Source organism: Arabidopsis lyrata (assembly GCF_000004255.2).
Source record: "Arabidopsis lyrata subsp. lyrata unplaced genomic scaffold ARALYscaffold_6, whole genome shotgun sequence".
Lineage (NCBI taxonomy): Eukaryota > Viridiplantae > Streptophyta > Magnoliopsida > Brassicales > Brassicaceae > Arabidopsis > Arabidopsis lyrata.
This window is the reverse complement of record NW_003302550.1, coordinates 5,193,998-5,216,405: the sequence shown is the minus strand read 5'-3', so window position 1 is coordinate 5,216,405 and position 22,408 is coordinate 5,193,998. Positions and strand designations below refer to the sequence as shown.

The following is a 22,408-nucleotide window of genomic DNA, read 5'->3' as shown; positions in this document are numbered from 1 at the left end:
ACAAAGAGAAGTTAATAACAATCTACTAATTCATTGCTCATGAAAGAGATCACACAAAGTCATGACTCATGAACGTGAGAGAGCAACGTCACTATGACACTACCTATGAATATGACTTTGTGTGTAAAAGCTTATGAATGTAAAAGCATATTATATGAGAGCGCAACGTCATCACTCACCAACATCACTATCAACGAAGGTAAAAGCTTGTGTGTGAGATCAGAGAACCAAATGAAACAAAGAAGACAAAAGTCGAAACCAAACGAAATAAACTAAATGAAACAGAGAAGTCAAAACTCATTGAGGCATTTCATCAAACACTTGATAGACCAAAATTGATAAAATCATAAAATCATCATCCCAAAGATTAAAACCAAAAGAACATCTTTAATAGTCACAAAGTTGCACAAAAACAAGACAAAACAAACAGATCTTTAACATAAACTTAGTGCTAAGAACTACAAAGAGCTAAACAACTTATGTGAAATGACAAAGACAGAATAAATCATAAATCCATGGCTAATTAAGAGAGAAAATTCAGAGAAAGAGAGGATTCAAAGCTTTACCTTCGAAGATGACTGAGGCGAAGATTGATATGGAGTTGATGTCTCCAGCTTTAGCTATTTATAATACTAGGGCTACTGTCTTAAAGTCGAAGTCGGGAAAGGAAAACCAAACGTCCTCTATACATATATGATTGAAGTCGGAAAACCCAAACGTCCTCTATACATATATGATATATATATATATATATCAAATATATGTATACATATGCTTCGGTTATCTTTTGGTTATCGGTTACTAACCGAAACCGAACTTTGAGACATATAATATCCAACCGGTTATTTTAAGCTATCCAAATCCGAACCGAACCATGTTTTTCGGTTCGGTTCGGTTCGGTTAATCGGTTAGCGGTTTTTTTGCCCAGGCCTAGACCACGAGATGATGGGCAAAACTCAGCTCTCTAGAAAGATGAGATGTAGCGACTAAGAAGGATTACTAATGTAAACTATTAGAAACATTAATTACTAGATCAACCCTTTTTTCTCAAGTAGTAAAAGCCATTATTCGGAGATCTCAGTTCTTTTTTTTTTTTTTCCCTCTTAGTTCTTAGAAGAAGAAAGAAACATTAACCATGTCAAAAGTATTGAAAACTTGTAGTATTCCTAATTTTTGATAGAAAGAAAGAAAGTTGGAATTGAAATTGTTAAAGCTCCTAAGATATATAAGTCACTCCATCACAATCAAAGGAGACGCAAAAGTGTATTACTAGACTCTAAGCAACGAGGCTCATGCCTTCAACTCTCAAGGGAACCCATCGTCTAAGAATCTAGATGCTCTAGGAAAAGAAACAGCTGAGACAGATGATCAATGGCGGAAACACACCATTTTGGATTTTGACTCTTTCTGTTGATTGTAATTTGCTTATTTTAGAACTGTAGAGACAAAATACAAATTAGACCGTAACTTTGATATACTAGAGATGTAGAGGATCTCAAACTAATTAGCAGTAAAGAATCAATACAAGCGTGGAACAATTTAAGATTGTTCTCATCAAGAAATATCTGAACACAGACACAAGGTGATTACAGTTTGCTCTATTTTGACTGTTTTGTTTCTTTTTTTTTTTTTTTTTTTTTTTTGGTAAAGATTTCGGTGTTGTTTTACATTACAATGTCACAGACTCACAGTCCAAACTTCTTAGGCCTGAGGTAAGTGGTGCCCTTTTTCAAGCCAGGGCCTGAAATCTGTTGCTGCTGCTTTGCCCTTTTCTTTTTCTCTCTCTCTTTTCTTCTCACCTCTGACTCCGCCTGATCTCTTCTCAGTTTCTCCATCTCTTCCTCCATTGCTGTTTTCTCTTCCTTCTGCTTCTTTTTATGCTCCAACATCGATGTATCCGAGTCCTTGACCGAGAAGAACATAGGCCCTAACTCAGCCAACCAATGAGGCTCAACCGATGTAGCACACTGCATGTACTCCTTAGTGGTCAATATCAGTTCATGGTACACCACATAGTCCGGTGTGTATCCCAGACCGTACAGTGCACTGCTCGGGTGCAAATGGCAAGGCATCCCGGTTCTACAGTTCACATACTCCCCAACACCTTTTAATCTGGCTGAGTTGTGGAAATACGCTGAACAGATGGCTTTTCTCACAATATCCCAATCCGGTCCACACGACTTTAGTGGTATTTTCAGTTGCTTGAGGATATCCAGAAGCTGGGATCTTACCTCTCTAGCTTTTCTCAAACCTTTCACTTGTAGGTAATGGTCATTGCACCAGTCTCCTCTATAGTCATGCTCTTTCCACTGCTGATATACATTTAGCAGTGTTAGATGATCCGATTCCGGCACAAAAAACTTCTCCCTTGCGGCATCGCTCTCTTCTGCTCTTTCTTTAGGTCTGAAGAACACTGAAGGTACTGAAAGCATTGACACAATCGTCAGAACCTCGTTTATGCAATCAAGCCGTTCACCCATTAACAGCATCTTTGCAAGAGGTGGATCCAATGGGAACTCCACCATCTTCCACCCGAGATCGGTTAATCCTCCAACATTGTTGAGAGCACCCAACACCCAAAGCTGGTACATAGAGTTAAGGATGTTCTCTTGCGGAGGTGGATCCATGAAATCAAAATCTAGCAAGTTGTCTATTTTCAGTGACTTCAACAACAACACAACGTTACCCAGATTCGTTCGCTGAATCTCTGGCACAGGACTTGGCAACATCTCATTCAAATAAGCACTCTCAGTATACAACCTGTAACATGTTCCTGGCCCTGTCCTTCCAGCTCTACCTGCTCGCTGATCAGAGGCTGCACGACTTATGGGGAAAACTTGAAGGGCATCCATACCCATTCTAGGATTGAAAACCTTCATCTTTCCATACCCCGTGTCAATCACATAATATATTCCATCGACTGTCAATGATGTTTCAGCAATATTGGTGGCAACAATGCATTTACGAGCTCCATCTTCTGGTTTCTGGAATATCTTTGCTTGCAAGTCAGCGGGTAACTGAGAGTATATTGGGAGAATCAGTAGATTCGTTATTTCTCTACTGGAAGATGATACGAGCTGTTCCATTCTCTCCTTTAGTGAAAAGCATGCTGCCTCAATCTCATCTTGCCCGGTCATAAAAATGAGAATGTCCCCAGGTGGGCTTGTTATGTGAATCGTCATTGCCTGTTTAACAGCAGCTTCGACATAGTCTTCACAAGGAGTTTTAGAGTAGAGAATATTGACAGGAAAAGTCCTTCCAGGAATGTTGAAGATAGGAACACTGCATTACCAAAGCAAAAACACCGTCATATAACAATTCCTTCTTAAGATTCCAAATTGGTCTATGTGAAGGATGATGGTAACCTACCTCCCAAAGAAATTGGAAAACTTTTGAGCATTAAGGGTTGCTGACGTGACTATCAACTTGAAATCACGACGCCGAGCCACAACTTTTTTCAGTATTCCAAAAAGGACGTCTGTGTTGAGTGACCTTTCATGCGCTTCATCCATCACCACCACACTATACAGAGTCCACAAAAGGAGTTAGTGACGATATTTATCTAGTTCAAAGCATGATCTATCAGAGGTAAGGTTAAAGCATACATACCGATACTTATCCAGGTCAGAATCTTTGAGGGTCTCTCTCAGTAGCACTCCATCGGTCATGTACTGTAATTTCAAAGGGAACATGAAGTTTCAGAAGAAATATCTATGTTTTAATGAAGTGCAGATGCTATAAGCATGATAAGCCAAGCTTTATGAGGCCAACTAAACAAGAAACATCACAAATATGCAAAAATCAGTTCATTACTTGAGAACACATTACCTTGATAACAGTGTTTGGACCAGTTACATCTTCAAAACGAATTGCATAGCCAATTTTATCGCCCAACTCTGTTTCCATCTCTTCACTAACTCTCTTTGCAACACTCATGGCTGCTACACGCCTTGGTTGGGTGCAACCGACTATACCATTTATAGTGTACCCATCCTCATGAAGATACTAACAAAAAGAAACAGAATATAAGTTCAATGTTTTAATTGTTTCAGAACTACGTTATTAGTACATGAATTCCCTGAAAAGCCACAGTCAGGGATCAACCTGTGTAAGTTGAGTGGTCTTTCCCGAACCAGTTTCGCCAACCACCACTATCACCTGGTTTTCTCTTATTACCTAGAGAATACATTAAAAGCAGATGATTAACGCAAGGATGAAATTAAAATAAAAACAGCGTAACCCCCTGAGGTTTTCCTAATAATAATGCATATTATAATCCAACTATCAGGGCCATCAAAAGGAAAGGCCACCAACCTGCAATAGTTCATCTCTAACAGAAAATATGGGAAGATATTGCCGTTGCTCTGCCATGGTCTTTGACATGGCAAATTCACTCACAGCTTCTCCCTTCTTCATATGTTGTGCAAATTTAGCCTCGCCTTTAAAATCTACTTCACCGTCGTCACCAACTACAGCAGTATCGGCATCAATCTGCAAAGATGATCACAAAGTCACAATATGTCCAACAACCACAATATCAATAAAGAACCAACAACCAATTAGGGCATTACCTGCTCGGCTGATTTTTCAACACCAAGGATATTACCAAGATTAGAACCTGCAAGCTCCCAGAATCGCTGTCGTGACTTATTCGCACTTTGTTTCTCCCGAATTTCTTTGACAAGACCTGATCCTTTTCGTGAAATTATAGCCATATCTGATGTGGGATCCTTTACAGGCATTACTGGCTCCGCTTGCTTTGTGAAAACGACTCTTCCGTCAAGGAAAGGAGGCTTCGTATCTGCAATTTCCCAAAAAAATAGAATATTACCTGCTATGTTACAAATATTAAACTCATCATGGTTAACTTTGAGCAATTGTAGTAGTCTATATACCATGTACAAGAAGAATTGCTTTTCGTTCTTCTTCGCTATCAAACTCAGTCTGCACTTCTGTGCCTCTAACAGCTCCAGATCTGAGAAGCTGGCGGTCTTCCCATTGAGCATTATCCGCATTAAGCTGAGAATATTTTTTACTCTGAGCGAGTGACATTTTGCTACCGTCCCTTCTAACCTGCATTACAAATGTTATAAAGCAGTCAATAAGTATACTATATTTTTAAGCAGAAAGTCAGAATGCCAGGAAAAAGAAGGATTGGTGCATTAAACAAGGAGTATTATGCGATATTGCAATTCATCAAACCTATAATTAGCATAAGTATACTTAGTCAAGAGTAGTAAAAGGAGATAAGAGATTAATGGTTCAGTCAGAATGAAATTAAATTAGATCATTTACACAAAAAGGACAAGGAAAAGCCTAGTCAGTGATAAGAGATCAGACATAAGCAGTGTCACATAAAAACTTATAAAGAAAGAGTGCGTAATAGGTATAGACAAATACCAGTCTCTTTGCCAGCTCAGCTTCCTTCTTTTGTAGAGAAGCATCATCTCCAAGAAAAAAGGATGCACTGTCCGCATCAAACAGTGAGTTCCCTTCGTCTGTATCATACCTGCGAAATGACAATCACCAACAAGTTTATACAGGCTTTATAAAATCTAGTGGTTCGACAATTAACGTGAAGAGTGAGACTATGCTCTCAGTTCATAAAACATTATTGATTCACCAATCTTTAATTTCCTGCCTCTAAAGGAAAGTAAAACTTACCATGCAAGATCTGCGTGATATTCCATTTCCGAACGCATTGCTTCTGTGATCTCATGTTTAAATTCTTCAGCTCCTTGCGATCTATCCTCATCTGAATGCCCCTATATAAGGCATAACAACATGTGGCACAAGTACTATTAAAACCAAAAAAAATTCTTAATGCAAGAGAACCATAATCCTCATCAACATTCTTCAAGCAAGCCCGACATGGATTTTAAAAACATGGGAAACCAAAAGGAAATTCAGTTCTATCTAATAATGACCATGGCCATGGGTGGACAATGCCAAGTAAGAAAAAAGCATACCTCATTTGTCAGATCACCTTCCCTAGAGTATGCCAGTTGATTGGATCTTCCACCATACCTAGAACTTGAGGATCTGATAGAAGATCCAGAAGCCCGAATTGGAACAGGAGAAGGTGCACCAATATCCCATGGAGAAGCAGAAGACACTGCAGGTGAAGAAGGACATGGTAATAAATCTTGTTGTTAATCTTTGCCCGTGGTTGCTAATAGAACCAAATTACAAATATTAAAATTCAAACACAACATACTAGTTGAACGTGGTGTATCCAGCCACGGGGAGGCCAAACGAGCATCAGGTGAAGCTGCAGCTAACATGGGTGATGGAGAAGGCTGATGTCGCTTGCTGTAACTAGAGTCTCTATCTCCGTGAGGACTATCTTCCCATTCCCATTTTCCATCATCCCAGTCTGACCTACCTACACTCCATTAAAAAGGCCCAATAAGTGTTGTGTTTGAAACTAGACAAAATTGTATAGAGAAAAATGTAGTGACATTTATGTCAATAAGCTCATAAATTGATAGCTTTATGAGCTTCTACAATCTTTTGCATACCTGGAGTCCTCCTATCACTATCGTATCTTCCACGCTTTTCTCCATGATAGTCTCGGTTAGATTGGCGATAAGACTCCCTCCCTCGGTAGTGATCCATCTCACCATAAGTGTTTCTCTGTCTTGACCGCGGAGTTTCACTTCTGTCACGCCTATGTTCTTCTCGATGCCTATTGCTATCACCTCTTTCATATCTAGATGTGCTAGATAAACTCCTTGGAGTCATGGAAATCTGCATTCCAACAGGTGAAAAATATGTCAGACGACTAAAACTCAAGTTGCAGGTACTTTAAAAAATCAGTTAAGTAAGTAGAAAAGATAGATAACCGGGGCAAAATAATGGTTTCATTATTAGGATGGAATTGACTTACATCTGAAGTTCCAGCATTCTCTGTAGTCACGATACTTTCTGCAATACAAAAAATTGAATAAATCATAAATGTCATAAGTCATAAGCACAAGAGTTCAGAAAAACGAATGAAGGTGGTATTCCAACATCGTACTTATGCTCACAAAGAAGGATCAAAATCTAGAGCTGAAAGCTACATATTCATGAGAAAAAAAAATACCTTGTGCAGTCTCAGAACTTGAAGACTTGTCTCTATATCGCCTGCTGGAATGGTCAGGTCGAGTGTTTTCTGTTCGATAATCTAATCCTGAAACATCAGATTTATCTTCTTCATCCAAAGATGATGTAACAGATATTGCTGACTTCTTCGGGACCTTAAACTCGCCCTCGGTCTTGGCATTCTCCCGTTTCTCAATTGCTCTTACATCCAAACCTACAAATGTATATCCCATGGGTTCCAAAACAATGAATCAAAATGCATTCAACAATTGGGTTGCAAAAGTTCACAAAACTCAACTCATACCTAAACGGGACTTTCTCTCAGGAGCTGTAAAAGTCAATTTATCCTTCACAGGGATACCACCATTGGTTTCCTTGTCGGCTTCTAATGTGTCCGTAGTTTTGAATGGATCAACCTATATATATCAGAAACAATACAATTATTTGCTTGTACACATAATCAAGTTCCTCAAGCGCAAAACAACCTAAAAATCCGAACTTTGCAAAATCAGCAAATCGAATTACTTCTCGGAACTTACCCCCATTACTCAGTGGACGATTTCAGCTCAAAACCTCGATATTCACAACACAAAACCGAATCTTCGATCCGGAAATCGAACACAGTTTCGTCCTCCGTTCCTCAGCGTCGAGACAACGACTATGGTGAAGATAAATTACTTTCCCTAGTTTCTTAGGGCTTTGGTTCCTTCAAGTCCTCCGAGTGATTCCAGAAGCTTTTTTCCGAAATTTCCAATTTTGAGAACGTGTAACACCTTCTTTGGATCAACCACCTTTGATATCTCCCCAGAGTCGGTTGTTTCAAAAAAGAGAGAGGAACTGGAAGCTGAGACGATCGGAACAAAGGATCACCGCCGGTTAGGTTACACACGCTTAACGCGATTCATTACGCGCGTGTCATTATTATTAAGTTTTTAAATCATAAAAAAGTTTTTACATATGGGCCGATTTCTTTTACTCATGGGCCTTTTACCATAAACCCATTTTTATGTTTTCTTTCGCCGACGTAGCCTTTTTTTCTTTCTTAGACCATGTTTATGGGTGATATTTTTACAGTATCAGAAGCCCAAAAAATATTATTTAAAGGATCAAACAGTTAAAACGGGCATGATCCGTATCAGCCCAGAGAAACTTCTGATACCCAATATCAGATGACATGGCAGCTGTTGATTGGTTTCGTTTTCCCGACAGCAGTGGAAAAAAAAATCATTTTGTTCTCTCTTCTCTTCTCTCGCTAGAGAAACCCACCGAATTTCTCTCCTTCGCCGATTCTAGCTTCCCGATCCTTCCTTTGCTTCTCCTCCGCTTCCGCCGATTTTCTCTCCTCCGCTTCTCCTCCGGCTTCATCTCTTCGATCCATTTCACTTCTCCATTTCTTCTGTTTAGATTCGATTCCATCTCTCCTCCGCCGTTTAGGGTTTTTCGCCTCTTTCTCAACTCTTTCTCGAAAACCTAGCTCCAGCTGCGGTTAAGGCCACTAATAAGCCTTTGAAGAAAGGTATGAACTTTGGTTCCCTTTTGCCTTAGGTGGTTTGTTCTCTGTCTTTCTCTGTTACATAACGAGTTTGGTATTGAAAGTTTTGATTTTTGTATCTATGTTGCTCGTTCTGCTATGTCTGATGGAATTGGTTGTTTAATTTGTTTGTCTCATGAACGTATAAGACTGATTTGGGAATATATGGTCTTAGAATTCAATAGTCGTTGTTTATTGACTTGTTAATCATGAATTCAGAACCTTTAATGTTGGAAAGTATAGGAGATTTTGGAGGTGCAGTGTGTTAGCTTTTTTCATTGTAGATTGTTGCTATGTGCCGTAGACTCATAGATTTTAATAGTTTCCAGCTCAGCACCTGATAGTGTGGGTATGGAGTCTTCTGGTATTGGGCATGGGAAAGTTCAGGATGCAGTAGATATTAGAATTCATCCCTTTTCTTTAATTTTGTTTGTGTTCTAGTTTGAGATCAAGATTTCACTTGAATAAGTTTCTGAGTACATTGCAGGGAACTCACTTGGAACTCTACTTTGCAGTTTGTGGCATTCCCTCTACCTGCAAGAGTGAAAAAAATCACAGAATTGGTGTAAGTGAGACTTTATTAACACATCTTCTGATCTGCAACAGCAATAACTTTCAAGAACCAGATAATGAAGTGGAAGATGATGAATCTTTCATTGACATGGTGTCTTTCTATTGGAGTCTTGCTGCAGCCTATGTGACAATACTTCTTGGGATACTCGCATCTCTCTCATTTGATTCTCCTTGGAGCATTGCGTGGTTCTACATCTTATATTCTTTCATCCACAAGGTTAAGAATTTGTTTAGTAAAATATTGTAGGTGCCAAATTCTTCTTATACTAATTTTTGCAAGGAAGCAGTTCTCAAACAGCTTAGAAACGTAACAGAGTATCAATTTTTAATAGCACTGATCAGAGAACTTATGTCACATGTTGGATTCTGTCTACATAATTAACACCAATGTGAATAAGAAAATTTGAAACTACACACCAAAAATTGCAGATACTACACGTTTCTTGAATTTGGCATCAATCACAGAAAGGGGTTATCAAACAAGCAAGAAATATGCATCAGACAAATAAAATGGTTCTGGAGGAACCAATATCTAAGTTTCATCAACTCACTAAAAGACATACCACAACATATAGATTTTCAACGGAGCCAAGGTAATTGACTACAAGCGACTAAATTATTTTTATCATCATGTTTTTTTTTTTCAGTTTTTTTGAATTTTATGTTTTATTTTGCTTAAGTATATTCTACGTTTTTTTATCGTAATATTACCTTTTGTAATCTTATGTTTTAATATATTTATTTTTGATTTTGTAAATTTTTTTTTATGATACCTAAACCGGTCTCACCAATGCAAACATATTTAGTAAGAGTATCATAAAAAATCTCAAACAATAAACAAATATTATAAATAATACTAAAAAATTCCTAATAATACTATATCACCCATATACATGCTCTTAGGCTCAACATTACTTTATTGATAAAGAAGGGTATGACCGGCCTCTGTGTCTGCTACTTATCGACAGCAACATGACTTGAGCGAAAGTGAAAGTGATGGTCTCGGAGTTGTTGTTCGGGACTAAGACTGGAATGTCTTTGACAAATAACATCGGGGCATGCTTGCAGTTGCATCAAAGCTTGAATAACATCTTTGGTATCCTGACTCATAAATTACATGTTTAAAGCCCTTGTTGAACTGTCCATCGAAGTGCCTATATTTCAGAACAAAACTTACATCAAATTAAACACTTAAAAATAAATATAATCTTGGAATAAGATATAACGAAAACCAATAACATAAATCCATCAGAGCTTACAACAAGATAGGTTGGTTATCATATGAAGTTTTTTGTTTAATAAAAAATCAAAGCTTAATTAGCTACAACAATTTAAACACTGCGTCAAATCCTCTAATCTTGTTATTATCATAAAAATCTTGTTAAACAAACGGTAAAAACAACGTCAAACAAAACGGTAAAAATATTGAAAAAAGTAATGACGAGTCATATGAGGTCAAAGAAGCCATTCAAGTTTTAAAAAATCCGCTAACACTTTTTTTTCATTGGAATCTTCGACTTTTTGAAATTCCAATTCCTCTTACAAAAATACCCTTTCTTTTCAGAACCATTACGTTATTTGTCCCAGTGAATAAATTGGAGGGACCTTTTTTGTTTGCTCCAAGACAAAACCGACATTGTCACAGTATAAACTTGGTGGTGTTACTGTAATTAAATGGAAGATAGAGCCTTTTTATGGACACGAAATTCGAAAGTGTACTTTTTTAAAACTTCTTTTTTATTTTTTTTTCCATTAAAGCGGTGCTAAAAAAAGGAAGATAAATACATAAAAACATTCATTCAGCTCATCTCTCTCTCTCACTTTGCGTACTTAGCAGCTAAGTAGCTTAAAAGTTGTGGCTCCGCCATTGTTAGGGTTTCTGGATCTCCATCTCTCTGTATGTTCTTCTCAATGTCGCATCTCTCTTCACTGTTGATTTTTAATCTTCTTTGTCTAATGAGTTTTGTTTGTTTCGAGGAGGCTTAGGAAACCTTAAAAAAAAAACGATTAACCTGGAGGAGGTTTTAGGGTACAAGGAATGTCTGCTACGAGAGGAGGTCCTGAACAAGGACCGTCTCAGCCTCAGCAGCGGCGGATCGTACGAACTCAGACTGCTGGTAATCTAGGAGAGTCTTTCGATAGTGAAGTTGTTCCTTCATCGCTTGTTGAGATTGCTCCCATTCTTCGTGTTGCTAATGAGGTTGAATCTAGTAACCCTAGGGTTGCTTATCTCTGTAAGTTCTTCTGAAAACTTATTTCACACTTCTTTTTTTTTTTTTTTTTTTTTGATTTGGCTATGTAATTTGTTGTTTTACCTGGTTTTTGGTTCTGCTCTCTCTCTCTCTCTCTCTCCCTTAGGTCGGTTTTATGCATTTGAGAAAGCTCATAGATTGGATCCTACCTCCAGTGGAAGAGGTGTTCGGCAGTTTAAGACTGCACTTCTACAGCGTCTTGAAAGAGTGAGCATTCTTTATACTCTGCTTGATTCTTGCATGTGGCAGATTTGGATAGCTACTCATATTTGTAGGAAGAAATCTTGGTTTTAGTAACAAAATGTGGTCTACCGTCTCTTTTATTTTTTGTAGGAACATGATCCAACACTGATGGGCAGGGTTAAGAAAAGTGACGCCCGTGAAATGCAAAGCTTTTATCAACATTACTATAAGAAGTATATTCAAGCTTTGCACAATGCTGCAGATAAGGCTGACCGGTTTGTCTAACCTACTTAAATTTGTTGTTTTAAGATGCCAATTAGTGTTTAGTCAGTGTTTGAAAGCACCAAATTTTCCTAACTGATTGCTGTTAATTTCCAGTGCCCAGCTGACAAAGGCATACCAAACTGCCAATGTTTTGTTTGAGGTGTTGAAGGCTGTTAATCTCACACAGTCGATTGAGGTTGACCGGGAGGTAAGGCATTGTGACCTTTTAGTCCTGTCTCTTTTTTTTTTTCAATCTCTTGTGCAACTTTACAATGAAGTTGAATGTTTCCAGATTCTGGAAGCTCAAGATAAGGTTGCAGAAAAGACACAGTTGTATGTCCCCTATAATATCCTACCTCTCGATCCTGATAGTGCAAATCAAGCGATTATGAGATATCCTGAGGTTAGTCCTCTTCTTGTTTCACTGTGGGCATTGTTATTATTTGTAACATGTTATCAGTGGGTAATGTAATCCTTTCTGCAGATCCAAGCTGCTGTTCTTGCTCTCCGCAATACTAGAGGTCTTCCTTGGCCAGAAGGTCACAAGAAAAAGAAAGATGAGGACATGCTTGATTGGCTTCAAGAAATGTTTGGATTTCAGGTAATTTTTTCTAATTCGGTGATGCTTGCCAATTTTCAGTAAGCTTTTGTTGAGAGTAATCTATAACTTCCTGAATGGTTTGGCGGAAAGACAATGCAGCTAATCTTAGGAGCAATCGATCTTATTACTTACTAACATGCATTTTTTCTTGTGTATGCTATGGTTCTGCAGAAAGACAATGTGGCTAATCAAAGGGAGCATCTGATCTTATTACTTGCTAATGTGCATATAAGACAATTTCCTAAGCCTGATCAGCAGCCAAAGGTTCGTACCTTAATTTTACCATAGTTGAAAGACCACTTTAATATGGATTTGGTGTCTCCATGCATGTCTACAATTTTATCCTTTCGTTGGTTTTTTTTCACAGTTTTTTTTGTCTTAATTCATTTTCCTTTTTCCAACCGAGGAGATTTCTGTGCAGTATGTTTTTTTTCCATGGAATATATATATAAGCATAATATTTAATAAATGTACTTTCAGTTTATCCTTTTGTCTGTTCTCATTATGACAACCCATTGTGCTCTCACAGTTAGATGATCAAGCATTGACAGAAGTGATGAAGAAGCTTTTCAAGAACTATAAGAAGTGGTGCAAATACCTTGGTCGAAAGAGTAGTCTTTGGTAAGGGAATTGTAGACACCTATACTCGAATCTTTGTAGTTTCTGCAGGAGTAGCTAAGTATGTGAACATAAAAAGAAATTTCAGGAACTGCTCGTAGAGGGTTTCTGTATATTCTTCATGAACAGGAATTGAATTTCTTACTTTTGCTAAATGTTTATGCAAACTCTGGTGTCGAGAATCTGTTTCAATGTATGATCTTCTTGTAGGTTGCCAACTATACAGCAAGAAATGCAACAGCGCAAACTATTGTATATGGCCCTGTATCTTCTAATTTGGGGTGAAGCAGCGAACTTGAGATTCATGCCTGAGTGTCTCTGCTACATTTATCATCATGTATGTTTCAGTTTGCAAAGTCTTCCGTAGTTTGTGCGTGATTCTTGTTTTTTATGCTTGTCCGCCAATGATAATATTATGCTTTACTGTCACTCTCTATCCTTGAAAGTTCCATCTTTTGTTGTTTATATTTCTGGTAAGGAGCTATAACTTGCAAGCACAATAATAAATTGTCATCGAGGCTTGTTTTGAGACGAAACATGTGTATATGTCCTCAGGTTGACGTATTTCTGATGAGAAAATGTCAATTGATATTATTTTCCTTAGAGATTAGAATTCTAGTACATAAAAGTGATGGGAAACATGCTTTCTTTTGATAAAATACAGATTTTTTGCTAGTATGCGTTCCTAGATGTGATATTCTTACACTTCCTACTCTATTTCATGCTTTTGCAGATGGCATTTGAACTCTATGGTATGCTGGCTGGGAATGTTAGTCCTATGACTGGGGAAAATGTGAAGCCTGCTTATGGAGGCGAGGAAGATGCATTCTTGAGGAAAGTTGTGACTCCTATTTATGAAGTGATTCAGATGGTATGGCTTAAATTTCGAGCTTTTCTTTCTGCTTTCAGCATTTTTTTTGCTTGTTAATATTTTTACTCACTAATTGTACCATTCACAGGAGGCTCAAAGAAGCAAAAAAGGGAAGTCTAAGCACTCTCAGTGGAGGAACTACGATGATTTGAATGAATACTTTTGGTGATATATCTATCTACCTGCTTTCACACAATCGTAATGGTCTTCATAAGTGGTTTCTACGATTAATTAAATATGGTTTTCTTCATTGCAGGTCAGTTGATTGTTTTCGATTAGGTTGGCCAATGCGAGCTGATGCTGATTTCTTTTGTCTGCCTGTTGCTGTACCCAATACAGAAAAGGACGGGGTACACAATAACTACACATCTTTTCTGTTCTTGTCTACATATTTTTTTTCTTTCGGGAATCTGCTACACTGATCTAGTTTCCAGGTGGTGCGGTTTTTTATACTAGGAACTCTAATCTCTTGCTACTGATTTTTTTCTATCAGATAATGACTACCACTTTGTGCCATCTTTTTTTTTCCTGTTTTTTGTTATCATATATCACAGGATAACAGCAAGCCTACTGTCGCCAGGGATAGATGGGTTGGAAAAGTTAATTTTGTTGAGATTCGTTCCTTCTGGCATGTCTTCAGAAGTTTCGATCGAATGTGGAGCTTCTATATTCTGTGCCTTCAGGTATTACTATCTTCTAATTGTCACTGCCCCTCTCTGGAGCTGATGTATTTCTAATTTAAGAAATGCATATTCTCACAAAATATGACTTCGATGATGAATTTTGGAAGGCCATGATTATTATGGCCTGGGATGGCGGACAACCAAGTTCAGTCTTTGGAGCTGATGTATTCAAGAAAGTTCTGAGCGTGTTTATCACAGCTGCAATAATGAAGCTTGGACAAGGTTGGTTAATTTCATTGTTTAATACTTTCATAAGTTTACTTAAGTGACGAAAGCTCATCTACTAGAACTATTTCTGCAGCTGTTCTTGATGTGATCCTTAATTTCAAAGCTCATCAAAGCATGACACTACATGTTAAACTAAGATACATTCTGAAAGTGTTATCTGCTGCTGCCTGGGTTATTATTCTGCCTGTTACTTACGCCTACAGCTGGAAAGATCCTCCAGCATTTGCCAGAACTATCAAGAGTTGGTTTGGGAATGCCATGCACTCACCTTCACTATTTATAATAGCTGTCGTTTTCTATTTGTCGCCTAACATGCTCGCGGGTGTAATGTTTCTTTTCCCTCTGCTACGACGGTTTCTTGAGAGGTCCAACTACAGAATTGTGATGCTAATGATGTGGTGGTCTCAGGTTTTCATCTTTTCACTCAGTTTGTGTTCTTTCATAAGAAACTAATGAAAAACACCCGATGTGTTTTTTTGCTGATGCGACCATAATTAGTTATATTTTTTACACCTTGCAGCCCAGACTCTATGTTGGTAGAGGAATGCACGAGAGCGCATTTTCCCTCTTCAAGTAGGGGTTCTGTTTGTGACATATACATCATTGGATTTTAGTTACTAGTGCAAGCCTGAGTCCTCGGTTCACTCATGTCTCTCTACCTTTTTCTTGCGTAGATATACCATGTTTTGGGTGTTGCTTATTGCAACAAAGCTGGCATTCAGTTACTACATTGAGGTATGTGTTTCTTGTATCTAGTTCTGGTAATTCTGTGAGAAGAGTAAGATTAGTGATGTGACATGGAAACAATAATTATGGGATTTAATCGACTGATTGTACCATGATTGCCACAATTGGAGTCTGATAAATTGACATTGCTCACAGATCAAGCCTTTAGTTGCCCCAACACAAGCCATTATGAAGGCCCGTGTGACAAATTTTCAGTGGCATGAGTTCTTTCCTCGTGGTAATGCACTTTCACATACACTACATGATTGCTGGAATGAAATTTATTATTTGTTCTCACACCATCTCTACTTGATTTGTGCAGCCAAAAACAATATTGGTGTTGTTATCGCCCTCTGGGCCCCCATTATTCTGGTAAGCATGGTCAAGTCGAACATGTCTCCACGTCTTCCCCTGCTTTTTGCTGTTGCTAATTTGATCTCGGGTCCATCTTGCTGCAGGTATATTTTATGGATAGTCAGATTTGGTATGCTATATTTTCCACATTATTTGGAGGTATTTACGGTGCATTCCGCCGCCTTGGAGAGGTAGGCTGTTTTAAGATAATCTGATTGAAGCTGAGTTATTTGTTGAACTTGAGGTTTCCCTTGTAATTGTTATTGATGATCTCAAAATCCTTGCGTTTTTCACTTGTTACAGATTCGTACACTGGGAATGCTTAGATCACGGTTTGAATCACTGCCTGGAGCTTTTAATGACCGCTTAATTCCAGATGGAAAGAACCAGCAAAAGAAGAAGGGAATAAGGGCAACTTTATCTCATAACTTTACGGAGGATAAGGTTTGTTGAACGAGTGAACTGCTATAATATACGATTCTTCTCATTGATTGCTTGTACTGAAAATTTACTTCAGGTACCTGTGAACAAAGAGAAAGAGGCTGCAAGATTTGCACAGTTGTGGAACACAATAATCAGTAGTTTTAGAGAGGAAGATCTTATAAGTGATAGGTAAGTTTTGTTAATTTTGTATGCCACATATCTAGCTGAAAGAAACTATCTGGAACTCAAAATTTTGAGCTATCGTTTTACATTTGGACTATTCATAGGGAGATGGATCTGTTGCTTGTTCCATATTGGGCTGACCGTGATTTGGATCTCATACAGTGGCCTCCCTTCTTATTGGCTAGCAAGGTTTGCTCTCACAGAAACACATTAGAATTTTATCTTTAGGATTCTCTGATTTTTTCTATATTTGGCTGTAGATTCCAATAGCATTAGACATGGCAAAAGACAGTAATGGGAAAGACAGAGAGCTCAAGAAGAGGATTGAGAGTGACACTTACATGAAATGTGCTGTCCGTGAATGCTATGCTTCATTCAAGAATATCATAAAATTTGTGGTTCAGGGAAACCGTGAAAAAGAGTAAGTTGGGTTAAGTTTTTGGAACCATAGTATTTGAGTACTTGCTTTTGTTTCTTACATATCTACTTCTGATTTTGATAATTGCAAGTTTGCAATGTACCACACTATAATATGGCCAACTTATATCTTGGTGTCGCAGGGTGATAGAGATCATATTTGCCGAGGTGGACAAACATATAGATACAGGGGATTTGATTCAAGAATACAAGATGAGTGCTCTTCCTAGCCTCTATGATCACTTTGTCAAGTTGATCAAATATTTGGTAAATGTTCTTCTTGTGGTTCTGTTTCTTTTGTAGTTTTAGTTTCTAAAAATTTATTTTTCATTTGATCCAATATCTTCGTTTTCTTATCCCATGTAGCTAGACAATAAGGAGGAAGATAGAGATCACGTTGTAATTCTCTTCCAAGACATGCTGGAAGTTGTAACAAGAGACATTATGATGGAGGATTACAATATATCAAGGTTGGCAACTTTCTACCGCAATGTCTTGCCATATGAACATCAAAATCTCATATATCTAGTTGTCTCTGTAGCTTGGTAGATTCGAGTCATGGTGGCACTTGGCATGGGGGAATGATCCCTCTCGAACAACAATATCAGCTGTTTGCATCCTCAGGTGCCATTAGATTTCCTATTGAACCAGTAACAGAAGCTTGGAAAGAGAAGGTTAGATTGGGTTATATTTAAGTTCTATTCGTGCAGTCTTCATATGATTTGTTCTCAAAATTTTAATGCATGTATGTGTAGATCAAACGGATATATCTTTTGTTGACTACTAAAGAGTCTGCTATGGATGTCCCCTCTAACTTGGAAGCAAGAAGGCGGATCTCTTTCTTCTCAAATTCGTTGTTCATGGACATGCCTATGGCACCTAAAGTTCGCAACATGCTATCGTTTTCGTAAGCCATTTCTGGTCATTTTAATTAGAGTCCACCACTTCGGAAATTTATATACTCACATATTGTTGGTAGATGATTGGTTCTTCTCCTAAAGTTCCAGTTGATAATTTCCTCAAGTTTGTCTTTTATGATGACAAAACTAAGATTTAGAACTGTTGTATCATGATATCAATTGCTACTTGTTTATAACTATAATGAAGTACGGTTGCATTGTAGTTTTTTGTAACTGAACTGGCTAGGTTAGTTTGTTATATATATTGTTCTGCTTTTATTGAAGTTTTTCGTTACTAAACTGGTTGGGGTTTTCTCTTTGCTATTCTTATTGTAGTGTTTTGACTCCATATTACACTGAAGAGGTCCTCTTCTCCTTGAGGGATCTGGAAACACCAAATGAAGATGGTGTTTCGATCCTCTTTTACTTACAAAAGATTTTTCCAGGTGATTTTTGTTCATATGCTGTTAACGTTGTAGCCTAAATTCTCGAATCACTTCTTGAACCTGACCATTGATCTCTAGATGAATGGAACAATTTTCTTGAGCGGGTGAAGTGCTTAAGCGAAGAGGAACTTAAGGAGTCTGATGAATTAGAGGAGGAACTTCGTTTATGGGCTTCATATAGAGGGCAAACTTTGACTAGAACTGGTATACTTTTTTGGTTAATTTTCTTTCAGTAAAAGATTAGATGGATACAATGTAAATCTGTTGTTGATCTTTGATATTTTTGCAGTAAGAGGAATGATGTACTATCGAAAAGCATTGGAACTTCAGGCATTCCTTGACATGGCTATGCATGAAGGTGTTTTTCTCTAATTTATATTGTATGGAAAAGGGCATAAATCAATTCACACAACTGATCGTTGATGCTGACTCATTCTTGAAATTTGCTTCTCCAGATTTGATGGAAGGTTACAAGGCTGTAGAACTAAATTCAGAGAACAATTCAAGAGGTGAAAGATCACTCTGGGCACAGTGCCAAGCCGTTGCTGACATGAAGTTTACATATGTTGTATCATGTCAACAATATGGTATCCATAAACGATCCGGTGATCCTCGTGCTCAGGATATATTGAGGCTTATGACAAGGTGTGCAAAATAATACTATATTGCTGTCTGTTTTAAATTGTTTGAAACTTATGGATTTGCTTACAATTGGCAGATACCCTTCGCTCCGTGTTGCATATATTGATGAGGTCGAAGAACCAGTGAAAGACAAGTCAAAGAAAGGGAACCAGAAAGTGTATTATTCTGTGTTGGTAAAGGTGCCTAAGTCAACTGATCATTCTAGCTTAGCACAAAATCTGGACCAGGTAATGCAAAGCAATCTAACACTTTTCTCAAGCAGAAGATTCTGCAATTTATTATGTCGTTGAATGTGTTAGCGTAAATTAAACCCGTCCAGAAGGTGTTGCAAATGCTGAATTTTTTACTGACATTTTCTTAGTGAATGCTGAATAGTATATCGTATATGGATTACTTAAATGGCAACCTAATGTCATTCACCTGTGTTGATTCATAAATTGTTCTGCCTCTGGGTTACATACGTCTTTTTGCCACAGTTTTTATATTTACTTTCTACTGTTATATATGCTATCTCATGTTAGTTTTACTCCTTGTTTTGTATTGATTCTTACACGGATGTATATATTAAAATTTACCTGCCTTCTAGGTTATCTATAGGATTAGGCTTCCTGGACCTGCTATTCTTGGAGAAGGAAAGCCAGAAAACCAAAATCATGCTATCATCTTTTCTCGTGGAGAAGGTTTACAGACAATCGATATGAATCAGGTATGCACTTGTTCTTTTTTCTCAGCCTTCTAGTTGTTTCGATGCTTCAAGTTGATGTTAAGTTTCTTATAATGCCATTTTTATTCAGGATAATTACATGGAAGAAGCGTTAAAGATGAGGAATTTGCTTCAAGAATTTCTTACAAAGCATGATGGTGTTAGGCATCCATCCATTCTTGGACTTAGGGAACATATATTTACTGGATCGTGAGTATTTTAGCATTTCCATCTATTGTAGGGATTTTCTCTTTTCCTCAATGAAGTTTGGTCATCTTTAAGAACATTTGGTGTTTGGCCTGCGCAGTGTTTCCTCCCTTGCTTGGTTCATGTCAAATCAAGAGACTAGTTTTGTTACCATTGGTCAGAGATTATTGGCAAACCCATTGAGGTAATTGTGTTTTCTGAGATCAACTGTAGTGATGATTGCACATGATTTTCTTTGTTATCATTCCCAAATCAAAATTCTCTCTTGCTCCAATATAGGGTTCGTTTCCATTATGGTCATCCAGATGTGTTTGATAGACTGTTTCATCTAACAAGAGGTGGTGTTAGCAAAGCATCCAAGGTAATCAACCTCAGTGAAGATATATTTGCAGGTATATTCTGCTCTTATGGAGGACCAGCTATTTCTTTCATAGACTCTAATTGATGTCCTCGCTGATGGATTGCTAGCGTTTTGTATTGAGCAGGTTTCAATTCTACACTTCGTGAGGGAAATGTTACCCATCATGAATACATACAAGTTGGTAAAGGAAGAGATGTCGGTCTAAATCAGATATCTATGTTTGAGGCCAAGATTGCTAACGGCAATGGAGAGCAGACATTAAGTCGGGATATTTACAGGCTTGGACACCGTTTTGACTTTTTCCGAATGATGTCATGTTACTTCACCACTGTCGGCTTTTACTTCAGCACCTTGGTATCTTTTTTTGTTCCTTTTTTTGTTAAGCCACACAGCTAGTTCGGATCTGATTCATTTTCTTCTGTTTTCACAGATTACTGTTCTCACTGTCTATATCTTCCTTTATGGACGTCTCTATCTTGTTTTGAGTGGCCTCGAACAAGGCTTAAGTACACAGAAAGGCATCCGAGACAATACACCTTTGCAAATAGCTCTGGCTTCACAGTCTTTTGTCCAGATTGGTTTCCTGATGGCTTTACCTATGCTTATGGAAATTGGATTAGAGAGGGGTTTTAGGACTGCCTTGAGTGAATTTGTGCTGATGCAGCTTCAGTTGGCGCCAGTGTTCTTTACGTTCTCTCTTGGGACAAAGACTCACTACTATGGGAGGACGTTACTTCATGGCGGTGCCAAGTACAGGTCCACAGGAAGAGGATTTGTCGTCTTTCATGCCAAATTTGCTGATAATTACAGACTGTATTCCCGGAGCCATTTTGTAAAGGGGCTTGAGATGATGCTGCTACTTGTTGTGTATCAAATTTTCGGAAGTGCTTACAGAGGCGTCCTTGCATATCTTTTGATCACCATATCTATGTGGTTCATGGTCGGGACTTGGCTTTTTGCTCCCTTCCTCTTCAATCCTTCTGGTTTTGAGTGGCAGAAAATTGTTGATGATTGGACTGATTGGAATAAATGGATAAACAACATCGGGGGTATTGGTGTTCCGGCAGAAAAAAGTTGGGAATCCTGGTGGGAGGAAGAGCAAGAACATCTCCGATATTCCGGAAAACGTGGTATAGTTGTTGAGATTTTGCTGGCACTGCGGTTCTTTATCTATCAATATGGGCTTGTTTATCATCTCACGATAACAGAGAGGACTAAAAACTTTCTGGTATGTAACATTTCTATTAGCTATTAATGTTGGTATTTTCTTATCCAATCACTGAATCCCTTCTCAACTCAGGTTTATGGAGTATCATGGCTGGTGATTTTCTTGATATTGTTTGTGATGAAGGTGGGTTTACTTGATACATCAATCTCTTGTTAATTCCCGGAATGTCATGGTCAATAATCAAGTGTTTTGTTGCTTGTTTGTTTGTTTATCTCAGACTGTTTCGGTTGGAAGGCGGAGATTCAGCGCGAGTTTTCAGCTGATGTTCCGGTTGATAAAGGGGCTAATATTCATGACGTTTATCGCAATCATTGTGATATTGATCACACTGGCTCACATGACGATACAAGACATAATTGTGTGTATCCTTGCCTTTATGCCCACAGGTTGGGGGATGCTCTTGGTAAGTAAAGAAAAGCTTTTTGTTGGTAATGAAATGTTGTGCGTGTGTGAATAAAAACAAGACTAACAATTGGTGTGTTTGCAGATTGCGCAAGCGTGTAAGCCGGTGGTTCATAGAGCAGGATTCTGGGGATCAGTGAGGACACTAGCTCGTGGATACGAGATAGTAATGGGACTGTTGCTGTTTACGCCAGTGGCGTTCTTGGCATGGTTTCCATTTGTGTCGGAGTTCCAAACGCGTATGCTCTTTAATCAAGCTTTCAGTAGAGGTCTTCAGATCTCTCGTATCCTCGGAGGACACAGGAAGGATCGCTCTTCTCGTAACAAGGAATGATTCATCTCTTCATTGTAATGACAGGGATGTCTAATTTATCCCTTTTTATCTACTTGTTGGTACAAGTAGCGAATCTTATGGATTGATTAGTGTTAATGTAATTTAGTTTTCAACATGTCGCTTAGGTAAAAACATTGTAGTAGTCTTCCTTAAATTAGACGTAATCTATCATTTATTGATGAAAAATTTGAGG

At 38.1% G+C, this 22,408-nt stretch overlaps 2 protein-coding genes and 1 long non-coding RNA gene across 5 annotated transcripts; 2 read left to right on the top strand and 1 right to left on the bottom strand.

The window, feature by feature from the left end:
• Positions 1 to 1,518: 1,518 nt before the first annotated feature.
• Positions 1,519 to 7,996, bottom strand: LOC9307611 (pre-mRNA-splicing factor ATP-dependent RNA helicase DEAH7). The gene is made up of 17 exons (XM_021021697.1): positions 7,626 to 7,996; positions 7,391 to 7,502; positions 7,088 to 7,300; positions 6,890 to 6,927; positions 6,522 to 6,750; positions 6,218 to 6,385; positions 5,970 to 6,115; positions 5,665 to 5,765; positions 5,401 to 5,509; positions 4,896 to 5,073; positions 4,572 to 4,801; positions 4,315 to 4,491; positions 4,105 to 4,176; positions 3,829 to 4,005; positions 3,610 to 3,671; positions 3,370 to 3,522; positions 1,519 to 3,282 (listed from the first exon to the last, which is right to left on the bottom strand). The coding sequence occupies exons 1-17, from the start codon at positions 7,629 to 7,631 to the stop codon at positions 1,686 to 1,688; spliced, it is 3,768 nt and encodes a 1,255-aa protein (XP_020877356.1). The 5' UTR covers positions 7,632 to 7,996; the 3' UTR covers positions 1,519 to 1,685.
• A 316-nt stretch (positions 7,997 to 8,312) lies between these two features.
• On the top strand, positions 8,313 to 9,945 carry LOC110227748. The gene is made up of 4 exons (XR_002331430.1): positions 8,313 to 8,602; positions 9,105 to 9,182; positions 9,224 to 9,407; positions 9,620 to 9,945. It is a non-coding gene; the product is annotated as an uncharacterized LOC110227748 (long non-coding RNA).
• A 1,033-nt stretch (positions 9,946 to 10,978) lies between these two features.
• Positions 10,979 to 22,401, top strand: LOC9309661 (callose synthase 3). 3 transcript variants are annotated; one of them, XM_021020990.1, is made up of 43 exons: positions 10,979 to 11,087; positions 11,171 to 11,424; positions 11,549 to 11,649; positions 11,776 to 11,900; positions 12,004 to 12,097; positions 12,182 to 12,292; positions 12,374 to 12,490; positions 12,662 to 12,754; positions 13,020 to 13,111; positions 13,319 to 13,445; positions 13,842 to 13,979; positions 14,068 to 14,144; positions 14,236 to 14,329; positions 14,534 to 14,662; positions 14,770 to 14,884; positions 14,964 to 15,298; positions 15,411 to 15,463; positions 15,565 to 15,625; positions 15,773 to 15,854; positions 15,939 to 15,988; positions 16,075 to 16,161; positions 16,274 to 16,414; positions 16,488 to 16,582; positions 16,681 to 16,765; positions 16,837 to 16,997; positions 17,137 to 17,260; positions 17,360 to 17,463; positions 17,535 to 17,667; positions 17,749 to 17,900; positions 18,229 to 18,338; positions 18,417 to 18,542; positions 18,628 to 18,696; positions 18,794 to 18,983; positions 19,057 to 19,207; positions 19,567 to 19,686; positions 19,775 to 19,893; positions 19,991 to 20,074; positions 20,170 to 20,282; positions 20,376 to 20,605; positions 20,682 to 21,479; positions 21,552 to 21,602; positions 21,697 to 21,882; positions 21,967 to 22,401. In XM_021020990.1, the coding sequence occupies exons 2-43, from the start codon at positions 11,229 to 11,231 to the stop codon at positions 22,213 to 22,215; spliced, it is 5,868 nt and encodes a 1,955-aa protein (XP_020876649.1). In that variant the 5' UTR covers positions 10,979 to 11,087; positions 11,171 to 11,228; the 3' UTR covers positions 22,216 to 22,401. The 3 variants fall into 3 exon arrangements, with proteins under 3 accessions (XP_020876649.1, XP_020876650.1, XP_020876651.1); XM_021020991.1 differs by having other exon boundaries at positions 10,981 to 11,087; positions 11,177 to 11,424; XM_021020992.1 differs by having other exon boundaries at positions 10,987 to 11,087; positions 11,168 to 11,424.
• Positions 22,402 to 22,408: the final 7 nt, after the last annotated feature.